The sequence below is a fragment of the Ahaetulla prasina genome, chromosome 1, assembly GCF_028640845.1.
Source record: "Ahaetulla prasina isolate Xishuangbanna chromosome 1, ASM2864084v1, whole genome shotgun sequence".
Taxonomy (NCBI): Eukaryota; Metazoa; Chordata; class Lepidosauria; order Squamata; family Colubridae; genus Ahaetulla; species Ahaetulla prasina.
This window is the reverse complement of record NC_080539.1, coordinates 352545857-352563729: the sequence shown is the minus strand read 5'-3', so window position 1 is coordinate 352563729 and position 17873 is coordinate 352545857. Positions and strand designations below refer to the sequence as shown.

The following is a 17873-nucleotide window of genomic DNA, read 5'->3' as shown; positions in this document are numbered from 1 at the left end:
ATGAACAACTGAAAATGCTTATTTATGCAAAATAGCTGTGATATTAAAGTGGAGAAGATGTAAGTTCTGAGTGAGTAATGTTGGTAAACCTATCACATGTCATATTGACAGCTTTTTTCTCATTTCAGTTGGATTAAATACCTGTCTAAAGAAGTGGTTTGAGGCAACCTGCAAGTTGGAATATGTGGCTGGATGAACTGTTCTTCCTATCCTTACCATTGTGGAGAGTTGTGGAAAGTTTCCTTTGATTCTTTAATAAAAAGCAGTCGGCCTCAAATGTATTTGAGAAGAAACCAGTCTAGTCTTTGTATAGTATCATTTAATTAAAGCACATAAACAGAAGAGTAAAATATTTTCAGAGACCTATATTTTTACTGAACTATCATTAAATGTTCCTCTACATTTACATTGACACTCATTGTAAATATCTAGTGACCGTGGAGGAGTTAGTTCAAGTACGTTCTTATTTTTGAACAGCAAATACTGTACCCCAAGGCATGGCTGGGGGCTACACAGCCGCCCTCCCCCTCACCTTAATGAAGTGTATGGCCTTGGGGTACTGGGTCATTAACTGAAAAATGATCACAAGTCGAATTTTTCTATGCCTTTGTAACTGAACGGTCAGTAAACAGTAAATTCTATTTAAAAAGTATATTTGCTGTAAAACAGGCTAGTATTTTAAAAAGTTTTACAGAAATGATTGGAAATTTGGTTGCTTAGTGTTTTATGATCAGTGATTATGGGAACTTAGTCACATAAACACTTTTTAGCATCCATTTACAAATAATTTAACTATCAGATCTTAAAATAGATGGGACAGATTCTAGTTCCTTTCTTATAGTACATATTGGTTGTCTGCTTTGACAATTGGCTGCCTCTTTTGGAACTTAGTTCTGAGGGGTTAATAAAAGAAGCTGACACACTAGTATAAGCTATTAAGTTTATTTGGTAGCTATGGATGAAAATGCATACATGGATAGGTTACCTACAATAAATGTATTTTTTCAAGAAATATTAGGGCAATGTTTTCTATACCCATTTGCACCCCTTGGTTATATCTTTTGAATATAGCCATTTATAAACACATTAAATACTTGCAAAAGAGTTTTGAGAAATGTTTTATCCGAGACCTTTTTGAACCTTGGATCAACAAGGGTCTGGGATAAAACATTTCTCAAAACTCTTAGGCGATTAGTTGTGTTTAATCATAACTCTACCCACATTATAGCCTCGCATGCTGTGTGAACCTACCCTGGTGGATTAGTTTATAGCCAGATACATTGTGGAGACTCAGGAAACTAGGTGGACCAAGAACACAGTGATCCAGTTCCCTTTGCTCAATTGGATATTCTTGGTGTTAATGCTGTAGTGAATGAAACTTGCATTCAGCTTAGGACGATGGCGAACAAATAAGTTTTCACCCTTTCTATGGGGTTCTGAAATGTAGACAAAGCAGAACTAAAATAGCCTGAAGGAAGGAAGGGGCTAAATACAGAAACCAGATAGCTGCCCTTCCCCAGATATGAAAGGAGAGAATACATGGGTACAATAAAGAAAAGTCTTAGAAGTTGCTAATATCAGAAGTGAATGATTTGGAGCTCTTGCATTGATGTAGCATTTAAAGGTAATACTTCAGACCATAGTAAGGTCACCCTATGTTTTTATCAGATGCTGCATTCCCACTGTAAAGCTTACAATGTGATTTACAAAGCCTTTTTTTAATTTCTTATGTAACAACTCAGATATAGCCCATAATCTGTTTATATCAGGTATCTTGTATTTTTGTGGCCAGAAGCTCAATGTTCAAGTGCAGGCCAATTAAAAACATTGCATTTCATTTATCTCTAAACATTTCAGTTCCTTGTTTAAGTGAGCATTTTCTCCACAACATGGTGGTCAAAACCCTTTCCCCATAATCACTTTCTGTATCCCAGTTTAACAATTAAATTAGCTTCATAAAGAATTTTCCTTTTATTTAAAGTAAGGGATCTTTTTAAGTTTTTTCTCTTTGAAAAATTATTCCTCTTACGTTGACTTTCAGTCTTTTGTTCATATTATGTTACTGGAGCCACATGCCTTCTAAATGTTGATAAGTTTTCAAGAACAAAACAAGTTGCTATAGTCCACAATTTATGCCATTCTCGACTTTTAGACATAGAGTGAACAAGAGCTAGTTTTAAATTCAGACTTCAGTGAGTTTATAAAAACCTATCTCCCTTAATGTGATATCTTCCAGTAGTGTTGGTCTTAAGTTCTCATTATCACTCCCATCACCAAAAGATTTGAAGTTCAGCATTTCTGGGATGCACTATTTCAGAAAATTAGTCCAAACAGAAATTTTGAGTGTGTCCTGTTTAATATTATGAGTGATGTTCGTTTCAAAGTGTATGATTTATTTCAGTAGTGTTCAATATGTAAAGCAGGGTGAGGAACTTGCCCTCCAGATATGGCAGGGCTATAGATTCCCATAGACCCAGTTGGCATGACAAGTGTGCAAAAATTGGCAATTGAAATTACAGGTTCCGTATTTCTAAACTCACTAATCTGTATCATAGGCTTCTTAAGGTGAAATTGGAAATTGAATGTGGCTCTGTATCTAAACATCTGCGTTCAAAAAATATAAGGAAGTTAGATTATACATTAAAATTGTAATGTTAAAATTCTGTTTTTTATGAGACTGACAAACCTGATAATGCCAAAAGCTGTTTTCCAAAGCACTGAAGGCCAGACAAGGAATAATGGATAGAAACTGACCAAGGAGAGATTCAACCTAGAAATGAGGAACTTTCTGACAGAATAATCAACCAATGGAACAGCTTGCCTTCGGAAGTTGTGGGAGCTTCATCACTTGAGACTTTCAAGAAAAGATTGGACTACCATTTGTCAGAAATGGTGTAGGGTCTCCTGCATGAGGAGGGGGGAGGGTTGGACCAGATGACCTATAAGGTCCTTTCCAACTCTGTTTATCTGTTATCTCATCTTGCTCAATATTTGTTAAATAATAAATGACAAAATATTAGAAAGGCCAATAAAAGATGAAGGAACAGTTTATTGAACCCTTTGACTTATCCACAGAATAGTTTGAGTTTAATTTGAAAGCCTTTTCGTCCTTTCCTAATGAGAAGTGCATGCAAATTATGAATATTTAAATATGAAAATACTGCCACCATGCTTTTGCATGTATTCAGTTTGCTTTATTTAAATGAAAGAGGGCAAAATGAACATTATCATCTGTAATCTGTCTAGCTAATCTGGCTACCTGGTAGATAGCTAATTTAGAAAATGTCCAGGGGACAAAGGTCTGCTCCCCATAACTTGATAATTTTCTTAAGTAGTCTGCATTTAAAAGCTCAAAATGCACAAATGAGAGCTCACAAAGAATGATACTGGATTTGGGCTGAAGGGTGTGTCCAAAGTAGTCAGAAATTGAATGGGGAGCTATATCCAACTCAGCCACAGATTCATCTCTGATTCCTACATAAACAAAAGGCTACACTGTTAAATTATCTTCAGATTAGTATACACAATGCTTTACAAACTGCATTGTGTTAGTCTCAGGACCTGTACAGTGTATACATCTGGTTCAGCTAAGACCACTCTTATTTTTTTCTCCCAAAGTACATTAGCTGCTCAGTAGAATTCAGTGTGGCCATTCTAATAGTGTTAGTTTTACTTGATATTCTCTTCTCACTTCTTAATATGAAGCTTTTGATGAAAGCCTATTCTTTCTTGTGCCATGTTTTGATTCTTTGAGCTAAGCAAATAACATTAATATTAATCAATTATTAACCATTTGCTATCAATAAAATAGTTAATTATACTTTATAATAATGATCAACAGTTATTGATAAATTTCAGGTAAAGCTAATACGCAACGAGGCCTTGGTTACTAAAAGCATTAGCTGTTATTTTCCCCATACTTTTGACTTCCTGTATGAGGATGCTGTAGCCCAGCCAGTGATGCTGTACAATCCAAATCCCTGCAACATAAAAAATAAGTGTACTGTAATCATAGGTATTGATGCTGTTACCTAGTTGGGCAACGAAAACTCTGCAAGCAAACAACCAGTCTCAGAGAGCACCAAGGACTTCACCGGTTAAAAATGCCGATTATTACATTATTGGAAAATCAAACTCTAGAATATCAGGTGACAAAATCAAAGGCAACAATGAAGGTCGATTAACGCGATAACAATACAGGAGAACCTGTTTTAATTTTAACCCACCACCAACGGAAAAACACCGTTGAATCCATTCCCCCCCCCCCCGGAATTGAATATGCAATATCTACTTCCGTCCTTGATGAAGTTAAGGAAAAGACGTCTGTAGCAAACCGGAAATTTAATGGCAAGCTCTGCATTCGGTGACGCTATATTTTTCCTATCTCTATGTTCACCAATGAATGGACTTTCATTGAAAAAAAAAGCTTCAAAGAGCTGTCAGGGTCTTGTCTGAAAATGAGCAATAGACGAGGAAGATCTGAATGAGACGGTAGCGCGGAGAGATGAGCTGGAAGCCTTCCGGTGAGTCTTCCGAGAGAAGGTGAAAAAGAGAGCATGACGGAGGCGGTTTCCAGTGAGGGTTGGGGGGAGGAGGACCGATGATGTCTGTCTATCTAGCGCAGTATTTTTCAACAAGTTTAAGATGGATAGACTGACTGGGGAATCCTGGGAGTTGAAGTCCACCCACCTTAAACTTACTGAGATTGAGAAAAGCTGCTATATAGCGTGTAAATGTACAGTAATGCTTTTTTTGGGGGGGGGCGGTATTCTTTTCATGCATTCCTGGCTACTGAATTTATTCAGCTTTTAAAGTGGTTTCGTGGGTTTAAATGGTTTTACTGTGAGTTTCTGTTGATTTTAAGGTTTTTAATTATTTAAATTATAATGTAAACAACACTAGGGCTGCTAAGGACAGTCTGGAAGGTGATGGTAATATTTTATCAACTACTAATCTGTCATGTAGTAGCCTGGAACTGGATTGGTATACCGAAGATAACATTTCTTAAACTTTTTACCCATTCTTTTATTTTATTTAGCATATGGCATCTGTAGAGGTCATGCAATCACTGTTATACAAATTTAATTTAAATAAAGCATCAGCAGAGTATAGTATAGAGTAAGAGTAGAATCACACATACACACACACACAAACACACACATATAGAGATAGATAGATAGATAGATAGATAGATAGATAGATAGATAGATAGATAGATAGATAGATAGATACTGTCCATAATCCTTTAAAAATTCCTCACTTAAAGCATGAAATAAAGAACTTATGAGCTCTAAAAATAAAATTTTATATAATTTTAAAATGTATTTATTCTATGGTCAGCATAGTATCAACAATAGTAGCACCTGGGCCATTCATTTTTTCTTACTGTTTCCAGCTTTATTTCTGGGCAAAAGCTTAGCATAACTGCCTAGATTGTTTCCAAACAGAAGGCTTATTTCCCACCATCCCACAGCTCAGTGTTATTTTCGTAAGCGTGCTTAGGGATGAAAATGGAGCAGCAACCCAGAGGCAATCCACAAAGGCTGGAATCCACAGGAACAGAAAAAGCCTTTAATATCCTCCACGATGCTCTAGATTGCAAACCAAGCATGGAGAGAGGAAATCAGTGCCCAGAAGGCATTCAGTTTGTAAGTAATGGAGGATGTGCCACCAGGACAATTCCTCATCAAGTAAAAGAAGAACCAGAAGACTATTTGGCCTATCACTGGGAAGCCCAGTGGCAAGAGTTTCTGCAAACAGTGGAATTTCCTTCCTCTGGGTTGAAAATCCTTCAATTGTCCGAAGCATCCACACCTTGGAATGATACCAAAGCTTTTTTAGTCTCCTTTGAGCAAGTGGCCACAGCCTGTAAGTGGCCCAAAGAAGAATGGGTGACTCAACTCCTGCCAGCTCTCAGTGGAAAAGCTGAGATGGCCTTCAATATATTGGAAGGCAAAGACAGAGGAGATTATGGAAAGGTCAAGGCAGCCCTATTGAGAGGAGATGCTGTCAACAGAGAGAAAAGTCGCCAGCACTTCAGACGTTTCTGCTACTTGGGGGCCAAGGGGCCAAGGGCAGTTTATGGCCAACTCCAAGAACTTTGCCGTCAATGGCTGAAGGTTGAGAGGCACACAAAGGAGCAGATCTTAGAACTGCTGGTCCTGGAACAGTTCCTGATGATCTTGCCTCCAGAGATCCAGAGCTGGGTGAGGCAGCAGGGCCCTGAAACTTGTGCTCGGGCTGTAAGTCTTGCTGAAGATTTTCTGTGTAAACAGCAGGAGTCTGAAAGACAAGCAAACCAGGTGAGGCCTTTTCTTTATAAATCTCTTTATGTGGCACAAATCCTGTTTGAGATCTTGATTTTTTTTTTCCATCTCAGGGGTTCATCTCAGAGGAAAGGAAGCTCCAGGAAAAAGGCATTAATTGATGAATTTTACTACATTTATAGCAGTGGTGAAATCCAATTTTTTTTTACTACCGGTTCTACGGGCGTGGCATGGTGTGGCTTGGTGGTCATGGCTTGGTAGGCATGGCAGGGGAAGGATTCTGCAAAATCTCCATTCCGACCCCACTCCAGGGGAAGGATACTGCAAAATCTCCATTCCCACCCCACTCCAGGGGAAGGATACTATAAAATCTCCATTCCACCCCACTCCAGGGGAAGGATATTGCAAAATCTCCATTCCCACCGCACTCTGGGGCCAGCCAGAGGTGGTATTTTTCCGGTTCTCCAAACTGCTCAAAATTTCCGCTACCGGTTTTCCAGAACCTGTCAGAATCTGCTGGATTTCACCCCTGCTTTATAACTGTGTCAATTCTTCAAAGGAGGACAGGTCAGAAAACAGAGCAAGGATTTCAGGAATCCTACTTCACAGAATCTTATAAAGTCTTCCCCCTCATATAGCAGTCAAGATCAAGAGTTGAGGTTATGTTCAGTTTTTTCACTTTCTTCTCTAGAATTGAGTTGTATTTTTTTTCATGATTCTTACATAATTTTGTTAAAGTTGTCTCTATTCCTCTATAGCAGAGTGTCAAACTCAACGCTGGATCTGGCCCGGAGGGTGCTTAGATCTGGCCTGCGGAGCCGCTCTGGAAATAGCAATGGTCTGGCCTGCGGAGCTCCGTTTTCGCTGGCAGAGGATGCAGGAAGCCATTGTGGCTGAAAACAGAGACTGGGAGGGCTGCACATGGCCCATTCACCCCGCCCCCCAAGATCAAACCCTGATCCGGCCCTCAATGAAATAGAGTTTGACACCCTTGCTCTATAGGCTCCAGTGTGGATTTGTAATAGTCCCTGATGCTACACAAAATGTTTTGAACGCAAAACACTCTGTTTTAAGTTTAAAACTATTGTTCTGATTTTATTGGAAGTGTCCTGAACTTCCAATGAGCCTAGAGAATATAGATGAAAATGACTGTTGATATTGTGAACCTTGATTTTCAAAAACCCTTTGAAAAAGTTCTGTATCATGGCTTTTATGCATTAAGAGGACTATCTTTTTTTAAAAAAATCTGTTAAATAAAAATTATTTTTTAAAAAAAAAGAGGACTGTCCTTTTGTTGATTGTTGACAAGAAAACAAAGAGCAGGAATAAAATGGCAGTTTTCTCAGTGGGGACGAGTAAGAGTAGAATTTCTTTAAAACCTGTGTTGGAACTGGGGTTTTTTAACTTAGTTGTAGAAGCCATGCTTGACTTACAACCATTAAATAATTGTTCAGTTACAATCTCACTGAAAAAAGTGACTTATGTCTGGTTGCAGCATCCCCATAGTTATTGTGATCAAAATTTGGGTGCTTAGCAATCAGAATGTAGATAGGATGGTGGCAGTGTCCCAGAGTCATGTGATCGCCATTTGCAACTTTCTCAGCTGGCTTCCGATAAGCAAAACCAAAGGGGGAAGTTGGATTCACTTAACAACTGCATGATTCACTTAGAAACTGCAGTGGTTTGCTTAACAGTGGCAAAAACGGTTGAAAAATATTGGTCCCCCACAAATTATTTTTGTTGCAGGACGCTTTTGAGAAAGTGGCTGTGAATTTGTCTGAGGCAGAATGTGCTGCAGCTGATACTGAACAGAAGGAGCTCTACAAAGCATCCAGACAGGAAAATGAGTGTGATGCTGGCCCATTTGGTAAGGAAGAATGTCTTGAATCTGAATTCCTGCTGGACTACTTTCTGATAATGTTTCTTTTCGGCAGGCTTGATGCAAGAGGGGATTCCCACATTGATAATATAGCTAGGAACTAAGTAAATTGAACTAAAGTATAGCCTGGCCTATCTTCTCAGTAGAGAGTGGTGCCTTCCTTGTTACATTGGAAGAATCCAACATCTCTGAATTGCCTATATTTACCCTCCATATCTGACAGCAAGGTTACTTGCCAGAATTATTGTGCTCCTACTTCAACCTCTTCCTAATAAACCATATTAATTTGAGATTACAGAGATAGTTCCTTAGCTGTTCTTCTCCAGTCCTAATTGTTACTATAAAGATTTGACATTTAGTAACTTGTCTGTCACTTTCTAAGAAAAAGGATGATGTAGGAGAAAAACTTGAGGAATGGTCTTGAGGTTTGCCAGATGATCCTACAACTTTTTTTCTCTTGGAATTGTTTCCTTCTCCCCAATGAGGTTGGAAACACATTTCAAAGCATTCTGTATGGCCTTAAGAGCACCAGATTAATCTGAATACTTCCCACTCTGCATTAAATAGATACCTACCCAACTTGGCTGTTAGCCTTCAGTGGTACCATCTTCTTCCATCAGTACTGAACTGAGAGGCAATAGGCCGATATGGAATAGAGGGAGGTTTGACCACTGTGAAAAAGAATTGGGGAAATAGTCAGAGTTGTCTGTCAGAGGAAGTGGGTCTCAGCATTTGGAGGTAGAAACCTTGAAGTCCTGGAAAGCCTTGTTTCTTAATCCAGTTCTTTAGTTACAAAATGTCAAGAACTGAATTTTATTTTTCTGGCGGATATACTCTTGAGCAGGATAGTGATGTACCATGCACATAAACAGAGATTTTCTGTCTTGGATTTTTTTTTCTTATTGAAAGGATTCTTTGTTTTGTTTTTAAGTGTTCAGCTTTTTTCAGGTGATTGGCTACTGCACGAGTCCTTCATGCCTCAGAAAGTAGGAAGCCACAGTGATTTATTTATTCAATGGTGTGATCCAAGGAGCCTCTGGGGTCATTAAAAAAAGAATTCAGAGGCTGCATGTGACCCAACACTTAGGCTCAGTAAAGGTAAACATGTCAATTGTGAGATTCTTCCTCAGATGGGATGCCAGCAAGTTCCTCTCAATAGTCACCACCCAGATCATGGTTTGTCTTGGATTTGAACATGAGAAGTTGAAACACGACAAAGAATCAGGGAAACATGGTTCTATGGGAGAAGCACTGCGAGATATTAAATTTGGCTCATAAATATATACGTTAAATTAAATTAGGATCCTAGCACTGTCTGTTCAATTTTGCTCAATAGGTTGATAGAAATAAGCAAACGCCAGGTTTCTTCAGTGTCCTGTGATGTCTTTCCAGTTTTCCTTCTGAAAGAGATCTTAAGAGAGAAGCTAGTTTTTCTTAACTATAATTTTCCCCGTTTTTAAGTTATGTTTTTCTCAAGTTCAATGAGTGACTCACTGGAGTTTTCTTAATTTCTTTCTTAAATCCAGCAGGTAAGGACTGGATAACTATACACAAGACAGAGTCAGATGTGGCTGAAGATCCAACAAAAGCAAAGCCTTGTGAGGTGTCCCTCTGGAAAGCAGAAGAGATTGTTCCTCCAAACTGTTGTGTGCAGGAAAAGGCTTCAATTAAGCAGGAGAGACTGGAATGTCAACAGAGCACCTTGGCAGGAGGTGAAGTTGATGCATCTGCCCCGTATGTGGGAGACTATAAAGCTATCATTGTAGCCACAATCCAGACAGGAAATAACACTGGTAAGAAACAAAATACCTCCCGAGCTTATGGCAGAAATTTGAATTGGGGTTCCATAGTTGTGAAGAACCGTCATACAGGAGGAAAAGCACATAAGTGCCTGGTCTGTGGGAAATTCTTTCTTTCTAGCTCCAAGCTTATCATTCACCAGAGGACCCACACCGGGGAGAAGCCATATGAATGTGCTGCTTGTGGCAAAACCTTCCAGTCCAGTTCATTACTTTACCGTCATCAAAGAGTCCACACGGGAGAGAAACCGCACAAATGTCCTGTCTGCGGGAGAAGATTCAGTAGCAGTTCAAATCTTAACCGACATCAGAAGATCCACACTGGGGAGAAACCATTTGAATGTTCAGATTGTGGAAAAAGCTTTATTCAGAAGAGTGCCCTTAATAAGCATCGTAAAATTCATTCTGTAAAAGGGGCAAATGGGGAACATTTTAGTACGAGCTGAAGCCTCACTACAATGTCATGTGAGAAAACCAGGTAAAAAAACTGGATCATGAAAAAACACTTGGGGGAAATTGGAGTACTCGGTTGATGTGCCAGCCATAAGAATTTCTTTGAGCTTCTGATGGCTTTGATGAAGCGAAGGATTGCAGAAAGAGATGGAGGCTTCTAAAGCCACAACTCTGGTCTGGTACTGACATATTTTCAATGACAGTTTGGACTGGGAAGGTATAGAATTCTCGTTATCTTTGTCATGACTTTCTGTACAAAGACATTCGCAATTAGCTGCGTCACTCCCTTATGGAACAAGACCTTGTTCCAGATGCGAAATGACCTCTAGAACCGGGGTCTCCAAACTTGGCAACTTTAAGACTTGTGGACTTCAATAAAGCAAAGCTGGCTGAGAAACTCTGGGAGTTGAAGTCTACAAATCTTAAAAGTTGCCAAGTTTGGAGACCCCCCGCTCTAGGATGTTCATTATTTGAGGAACATGATTTTTAAATGGGTTGATGGTGCTATGAAGGCCCATAGGTATAAAAAATAAAATAATTCTAAATAGAAGTTATATTGAATTAGAGGCATCATTCCTGCTTACACAAATTTTAAGGTATTTACTGTATGCAGTTTCTTTTTCTCCACTCCAGAAATATGTTCAAGTTCATTTGCATTTTTTGAGATAAAAGGGATACAATATATACTAAAAGTCTGAACAGTGACAAGAGTGGCAAAAGTAGATGCAGTTGTGGTTTGATAAATAATGCCCAACAGGTTTCTTTATTATCATGAATGATTCATCAAGAGATAATATAAATAGGAAGTCAAGAATCTCCTGCACATTTTTCAGTTGTTTTATATTGTGTGGGCAGCTGGTATGACACAGGAACAAACGTTTTAAGGGAGCATGAAATTGAAAGAAAACGGTCATTTTGCCCAGCAAAATCATCTTCCTGTTCATTGTGGGGCTCCACCTTAAAGTATCACTACTTGAATGTATTATGTGAAAACATAAAAAATTATCAATTTTAAAAACCAAAAGCTAAGAGAAATACTTCACAATAACAGGTGCAATTTGATAATAACCATTAGATTGGTGGGGAGGGGGGTATACATAGCCCTAAAATCTTAAATTCATCAACTTTGCACTAAATCATACTGTGCTTTGCTTACTATAGTGTTTAAATCCAAATCATAAATCAGACTAAGCTGAAAACTTAAATCAATGGTTCACAAGACGTATCAACCCCCCAACAAGAAACCACATTTTAATCTGACATGTTCTGCAACCCTATGCAAGAGGGTTAGTTTATATTTAACTCAATTTGCAGGGTTTGTAAACACAGTTAAGTGATATTTAAGTTAATCCTGAGTTAGCATGTCATGCCACCATATAACCATGGTTTAATTTTTGTTAGTTGAACTACATTCCAATATCTCATTTGAAATCAGATTATTGCAAGCTAGTGAACCTTTATGATTTGTTCCTTTTTTTAAGCATTAGAGTATGGCTTTCTTTCTTTCATCCTGGCTGAACAATACTCTATTTCCAACACAGCATCCAATTACCTGAACTCAAGTAACATCCTCAGGAGAAATAAAGAGGTCTACCAGGTTGTATAAAAAACATGAAATAGGCTGACAATGAGTATGACAAACTTCTATTCACAGGTTAGCAATAGGATGCAGATGACACAAAAGTCCCCAAAGTTTATAAGTACTGGTGCAATACACTAAACCATACATGTTAGATACTCATACTACACTAAATCGAAACATGGTAGACAAGTATACAGTTCACCATTACTAAGACGGTTTAAATTGATAATGGCCATGCAATAAGGTTGAAGAAAAACAAAGCCACAGGAAAAAAATGGTGCATTATCTCTGGAAGAATTATTAGTTATGAGACAAGTAAAAGTTATAAATATTTGTACATAAGGAATTCAACCCAATGCAGTGGCACTTCATTCACACTGAAGCAAACTTTTAAGGATAAACAAATGGGGATAGTGGGTTTCCATTTGATTTTCAGATTTTGATTTAAAAAACTTCTAATACTACTACATCCAATTATAGTGTTACCTTTATTTTATGCCCTTTAGGTCATAGATTCATTCAGCAAACACAACTTTGGATTTTAACTCTTTATTTAAGAACCCCCAAAAATAGATTCGATACATATGCTACAGATGACATGTCAACATGGCTAGAATTATGGTGATTGTAACATATTTAAAGGAAACATTGCCATAATTGGTATAAAACAAAGCCCAGTACTTCTATTCTATACAGCTGCACAGTAGAAGTCTTGATGAGAGTCTCTTATCCAGCCCAGTCCTTCAGGTGTGCCAACCTCTTCCCTTGTCTTTTCAAGCCATCTTCAACTATTACTGTAGAATTAATCCAACTAAAAGGAGATAAAAGAAACAATCACATTTAATATTCCTTCTTTGGAGGTTACAATTCTACATCTTTCCTTCTTATCTGTGCTCACTTGAACTTTTACAATACAGGCAGTCCTCGACTGGCGACCACAATTGAGTCCAAAATTTCTGTTCACTGAGACATTTGTTAAGTGAGTTTTGTCCCATTTTATGACTCTTCTCGCCACAGTTGTTAACTGAATCACTGCAGTTGGTAAATTAGTAACCCATTGTTAAGGGAATCTGGCTTCCCCATTGACATTGCTTGTCAGAAGGTTGCAAAGGGGGATCACATGACCTTGGGACACAGCAATGGTAAATAGTATGCAGCTGCGAAGCATCTGACTTTCGATCACATGATCACGGGGATGCTGCAAAGGTCATTAACTGAAAAATGTTAAGTCACATTTTTCTATGCCTTTGCAATTGAACGGTCAGTAAACAAACTGTTGTAAGTCGAGGACGACCCGTACATTACTGTTTCCTTCATATTTTTAACAGCACTTGGGACTCAGGATAGTGATGAGGAGTCAGGGGTATTGCGGGGCAACCCTTCCAGAAGTGAATGAACATAAAATGACAGCGCTTGAAGGGACCTCGGAAGTCATCTAGTCCAGCCCCGTTCAAAGCAAGAGACCTGATACCATGCCGGTCGTGCAATCTGTTTCTGAAAACCTTCAGCGATGGGAGTAGCGACGACTCAGGGAGCAAAGCTGCTCCGCTGACTCACCTTAATGAAGCCGATGTCCTTGGCGTACTGGCGGAAGCACTGACGACACATGTTGAGGCCGTACTTGCGGATCAGTCCGTGCCGGTTGGAGCACACGCGGCTGCGGGAGGAAGGAGAGAGGCCGCGTGAGGCGGGCCCAGACGCTTCCCGGCTCCCCTCGTGCCAGAAGCACCAACCTCCCCGCCCCCGCCCGCACTCTCCCCTCTCTGCTACCGGGCGCCCCCTTCTCCCTTCTCCCTCTCCCGCTCCCTCCCCGCTGCCGGCCTTGCCCACTTCCAGGCCGGCTGCAGCTGGGGCAGAGAGGCCGGTGTGGGCGAGTCGGGATTGGCGCCGGGCCCGTCAGAGGCGGGAAAGTGTCGACCGGGGAGGTCCGGGTCCCTACCAGGATCGCGATCCCTGTCCGAACTTCCTCGGGTGGCTCCAGTAGAGCTGCTGGTGTCCCATGGCGGCACTCGCGTGTCTGGGACGCCGAGCGAGAGAGAAAAAAAGGAGAGAGCGAACGGCGCAGGCGCAGGCGCAGAGAGAGGGCTGGAGGGCGGGAACGAGCGAGGCGGCCGCTGCCCTCCCTCCCTCGGGTGACGTCACGGAGCGACTCCTCTCTAAGTAAACTCGGGCGGGCGGCAGCAGCAGCCGGGCGCGGTGGCGCGAGCCTGTAATCCAGCTACTCCGGAGGCTGAGGCTGGCGGATCGCTTGAGCTCAGGAGTTCTGGGCTGCAGTGGGCTATGCCGATCGGGTGTCCGCACTAAGTTCGGCATCAATATGGTGATCCCCGGGGAGCCGAGGGCCACCAGGTTGCCTAAGGAGGGGTGAATCGGCCCAGGTCGGAGACGGAGCAGGTCAAAACTCCCGTGCCGATCAGTAGTGGGATAGCGCCTGTGAATAGCCGCTGCAGCGTAGCCTGAGCAAGACAGCGAGACCCAGACTCTTTTGCACCCGCCGCCGACAAAAGTCCCTTTTAGGACCTTTTTTTTTTTAGGGGTGGGGGGCGATGGGGGTCAGGAAGGTTGCCCCCCCCCTCCCACCAGTCAGGTTGCCCGTTCAGTTCGGTCTGTTTCCCGCATTACACTTCGCGATGCCCGCAGCACCTCCTAGCGAAAGTGAATGCCAATAGCTACTGTCGCCGCCGCCGATTCCCCACTTTCTCCAGCAGGAATCGCTCTACTCACCATCGCTCAGCGCTTTCGCCATCCTCTGCCTACCTTCACCTTCAAATCCTTGGCTTAGGATCGCCCAGCACCAAGCCGGGCTCGTCTCTGCGCCCAGTTCAGACTCACGAGGCCGTTGCGGTAGCCGAGAGCGATGAATCCGAGCGGGAGAATCCCAGAAAGCTTTTACCGTCTCTGCTCTTTTTCCCTCCTGGGACTGAATTGCCAGGCGCGAGAAAAAAGCGAGCCTTTTAATTCGAATCAGGAAAGGAATCGCACATTTCAGTGCCCATTGAAAGAAAAACACCAGTTGGACGGTCAGCGGCAAGAAAACGCTGCTCTGGGTATTGGCCAAATGCCCCTTGCGTGTCAAGTTGCCGGTTTGTTCTTTGTGGGAACCAGGTGACCCTCCGCGGGGGATGGAGGGAGTGTCTCCCTCTCAGTGGAAGGGCAGCAGAATCGCCGGTAGGTGCATAGAAGATGGGGGGGGTGAGACCCCGCAATCCAGGTTTGGCCCCTCCCCCCCAGCACAGTACACAATGTCCTTCAAAAGTAGTTTTTATTGATTTCTTACATTTATATGCCACCCATTTTGCCATCATGTGTCCCTAGGCGGCTTAAAATCCGATCAAACAATATCATAAAAGATTAAAACACTAGGCTAGGGCAATAAATATCACATTAAGATTAGCAGAACAATACTAAAATGGGCAGAGGTATACAATGGAGTGGGGGTGTTATTTAACCAGAAGATCAGGGCCTCCATCCTGACTTTTTGACACCCATGTGAGTCCCTGCAAAGATAGCTGATCGACTAGGTCTTTTGCATTCAGATGACATCTGTGTGGCTGTTCCTGTCCAATTCTGGGTGACACAGCCATGCTGAAGTTGCTTCTCCTTGGAGGGGTCATGAGCATTACAAAGCCTGTACCTGGATGGTGTGAAGATTGGGTGCCAGGCAGAGGTTGTGGTGTACTGATAACCAAAAGATGGATGAATGTCACCAGCTTAGCCTGGGAGGCAAATTTTGTGTCTGGGAACCTAGAGAAGTTCAGCTAGGACAAATGCGGAAGTACTGGTGGCACATGGTGGCAGACTTGCTGGCAGAACTCAGGTGCAGTCATGGAGGGCTGGACAGTGGTCTAAATGGTGGTGCAGCTGGGGGAATTAGACCATGAGGGGCTTGGAACCCTTTATGGACAAGATGGACTTATCCTAAAGAGACAGGCACCACTTGGATGAGAACGATGCCCACCAGTTCTTTGGATTATTAATTCCCATCAAGTCCAACCAGGAGAAGATATGTGGTTTGAGATTACTTCCTGCAAGCGTTCCAGGTCTTCGGAGCCAAAAACAAGGGAAGGAGGAGAGTGTCTTTTGAGAAAGGAGGAAACAACCTGCAGAGGAAGGTTCAAGGTCAAGTCTCCTTGGAATCAAGCTGACCTCCTGGTGACTTCTCAAGAAACTCCCTGTAGGAGTTTTTTCCTCACACACACAGGGTGTGTGCTTGTGCTTTTATTGCTGCATTTTTTTCAACTTCGATCACAACCTGAAGATTTTCTAGAGGTCACCCATCCAAGGTGGAACCCATCTCTGCTTGCCTTTTCAACATCAACTGAAGTCAGCCAAACACAAGGGACCCGTGAATGAAGGGGAGAAGCCAAGACTTGCTGGAGGAGAAAAGGAGAAACGGCAATCGTTTGAAGGACTATAAAAGAGCTGCAAGGTTGCATTCTGTCCAATCTCTGCTATGGCTATTTTTTCTTTTGCCTCTGGAGCATCTGGGACTAGGGGCATTCTGGAAGATGAGAACGCCCCCATTTTAAGGACCACTTAGCCCAGCAACCTCACTTCCCGTAGTTTGATAATTATTTTCAGCAACATAATTGGTATTCAGTACAAATGCATTAAGATGCTCAAATCTCTGTTGTAATTTAAAACCAGGGAAAGGGAGACATCTCTTATCCATGGCAGTAAATATACTGCATCCAAGGGATGCTGCGTTCATAATCCTAGGAATGCCAGTGCTACACTGATATTAAATGCGATACGGAGATTTCTTAAACATTTAGTGTTTCCCTTTGGAAGCTAGGTGGCAGAAGGAACTCAAGAATAAAGGACTTTGCAGCCTGAGAATTTCTGTGGTGGCTAAGAGTGTGATATTAGGATGCTTATTAGTTGGTAATTCATTGCTATAGCTTTTTAAAAGGTTCTATTTTTTAAAAAATCTGAAGTTGGTATGTTGCAAAGTAAAATCCAAGCTTCTAGTACATTTATTTGCAGTGATGCTTATTTGTGTCCCATCTCCCTTAGTTGTATGCAAATACGTTTATCACATGACTGAGGGAATCACTGTTTTGTCATCACTCAGCCAGTATTGGTGAATATAAGAAATCTGGATTCAGTTTTTCTGTTCTTCACCCTTCAACTGGATTCATACGACAGACTACATCAGAACTGTGCTTGGTAAATTTAGTCTCTGGCAGCTCCCAAACAGAAAATATAAAAACCATCAAAACAACACAACATAACAACACAACTCCATGCTTGAAAGGAGTTCTGCCATCTTTTTGCTATAAAGAGAGAATAGAGGAGAGTATCTGGACCAAAGGAAAGAGGTGTGGACGTACACACTTGCGAGTACACGTATGTACACACACACCACAGACATACCAGAGCTGCCTAAGGAGCTGAGCTCCTCCTGCTTCCTGATTTGCGCCCCTATCACTATGAGTGTTGAAATTTAGCAAATCAAGGGTCCCTAGAGCTGGATATTGCTTTGTCCAATGTTTCTCAAACTTTTTGTTTCTCTTGCAACCTCTTCCCACTTGTAAAAATTATTGAAAATCCTCAAAGAGCTTTCGCTTGTATGGATTATATTTATCGATATTTACCATATTAAGAAGTAAAACAGAGGCACTGCTTCTCATGATTGTTTGATAGAATTTTAACATTGTGCTGTTTTTCAACGTAAACTGGCAAATCATTTTGATTACGGAGACCCCTGGGAGGGGCTTGGAGGATTCCAGCTCCCCTACCCCCACCCCCTTGGAGGCGTGGACCACATTTTAAGAAATATTCCTTTAGACTAACTCAGTAACACAGTAACTAGTTTGTGGCATAGGGGTGGCCACATTTGAATACAGCTCACTGGCATCAATACACAGGGAAATATATTTAAACTTGAACTT

General features: G+C 41.4%; 2 protein-coding genes across 4 annotated transcripts; one reads left to right on the top strand and one right to left on the bottom strand.

Annotated features, from left to right (window-relative positions):
• Positions 1–425: 425 nt before the first annotated feature.
• Positions 426–12050, top strand: LOC131188121 (zinc finger protein 24-like). Of its 3 annotated transcripts, XM_058163137.1 has the most exons (4): positions 426–4523; positions 5396–6302; positions 8013–8133; positions 9672–12050. In XM_058163137.1, exons 2-4 carry the CDS (start codon positions 5505–5507, stop codon positions 10388–10390), a joined length of 1638 nt encoding a protein of 545 aa, XP_058019120.1. In that variant the 5' UTR covers positions 426–4523; positions 5396–5504; the 3' UTR covers positions 10391–12050. The 3 variants fall into 3 exon arrangements, with proteins under 3 accessions (XP_058019120.1, XP_058019122.1, XP_058019119.1); XM_058163139.1 differs by lacking the exon at positions 426–4523 and having other exon boundaries at positions 4582–6302; positions 9675–12050; XM_058163136.1 differs by lacking the exon at positions 426–4523 and having other exon boundaries at positions 4582–6302.
• Positions 12051–12512: 462 nt separating this feature from the next.
• Positions 12513–14078, bottom strand: LOC131188122 (small ribosomal subunit protein uS14). The gene is made up of 3 exons (XM_058163140.1): positions 13919–14078; positions 13537–13636; positions 12513–12790 (listed from the first exon to the last, which is right to left on the bottom strand). The coding sequence occupies exons 1-3, from the start codon at positions 13978–13980 to the stop codon at positions 12782–12784; spliced, it is 171 nt and encodes a 56-aa protein (XP_058019123.1). The 5' UTR covers positions 13981–14078; the 3' UTR covers positions 12513–12781.
• Between the last annotated feature and the right edge of the window lie 3795 nt (positions 14079–17873).

What these genes read in the sequence shown, in the direction of transcription:
- LOC131188122 (XM_058163140.1), bottom strand. Translation starts at nt 13,980, where the DNA reads ATGGGACACCAGCAGCTCTACTGGAGCCACCCGAGGAAGTTCGGACAG. An exon ending in GGACAGGGATCGCGATCCTG is followed by an intron (nt 13,637 to 13,918) that starts GTAGGGACCCGG and finishes TTCCTCCCGCAG; the next exon opens with CCGCGTGTGCTCCAACCGGC.
- LOC131188121 (XM_058163137.1), top strand. Translation starts at nt 5,505, where the DNA reads ATGAAAATGGAGCAGCAACCCAGAGGCAATCCACAAAGGCTGGAATCC. An exon ending in CTGAAAGACAAGCAAACCAG is followed by an intron (nt 6,303 to 8,012) that starts GTGAGGCCTTTT and finishes TTTTTGTTGCAG; the next exon opens with GACGCTTTTGAGAAAGTGGC. An exon ending in GTGTGATGCTGGCCCATTTG is followed by an intron (nt 8,134 to 9,671) that starts GTAAGGAAGAAT and finishes TCTTAAATCCAG; the next exon opens with CAGGTAAGGACTGGATAACT.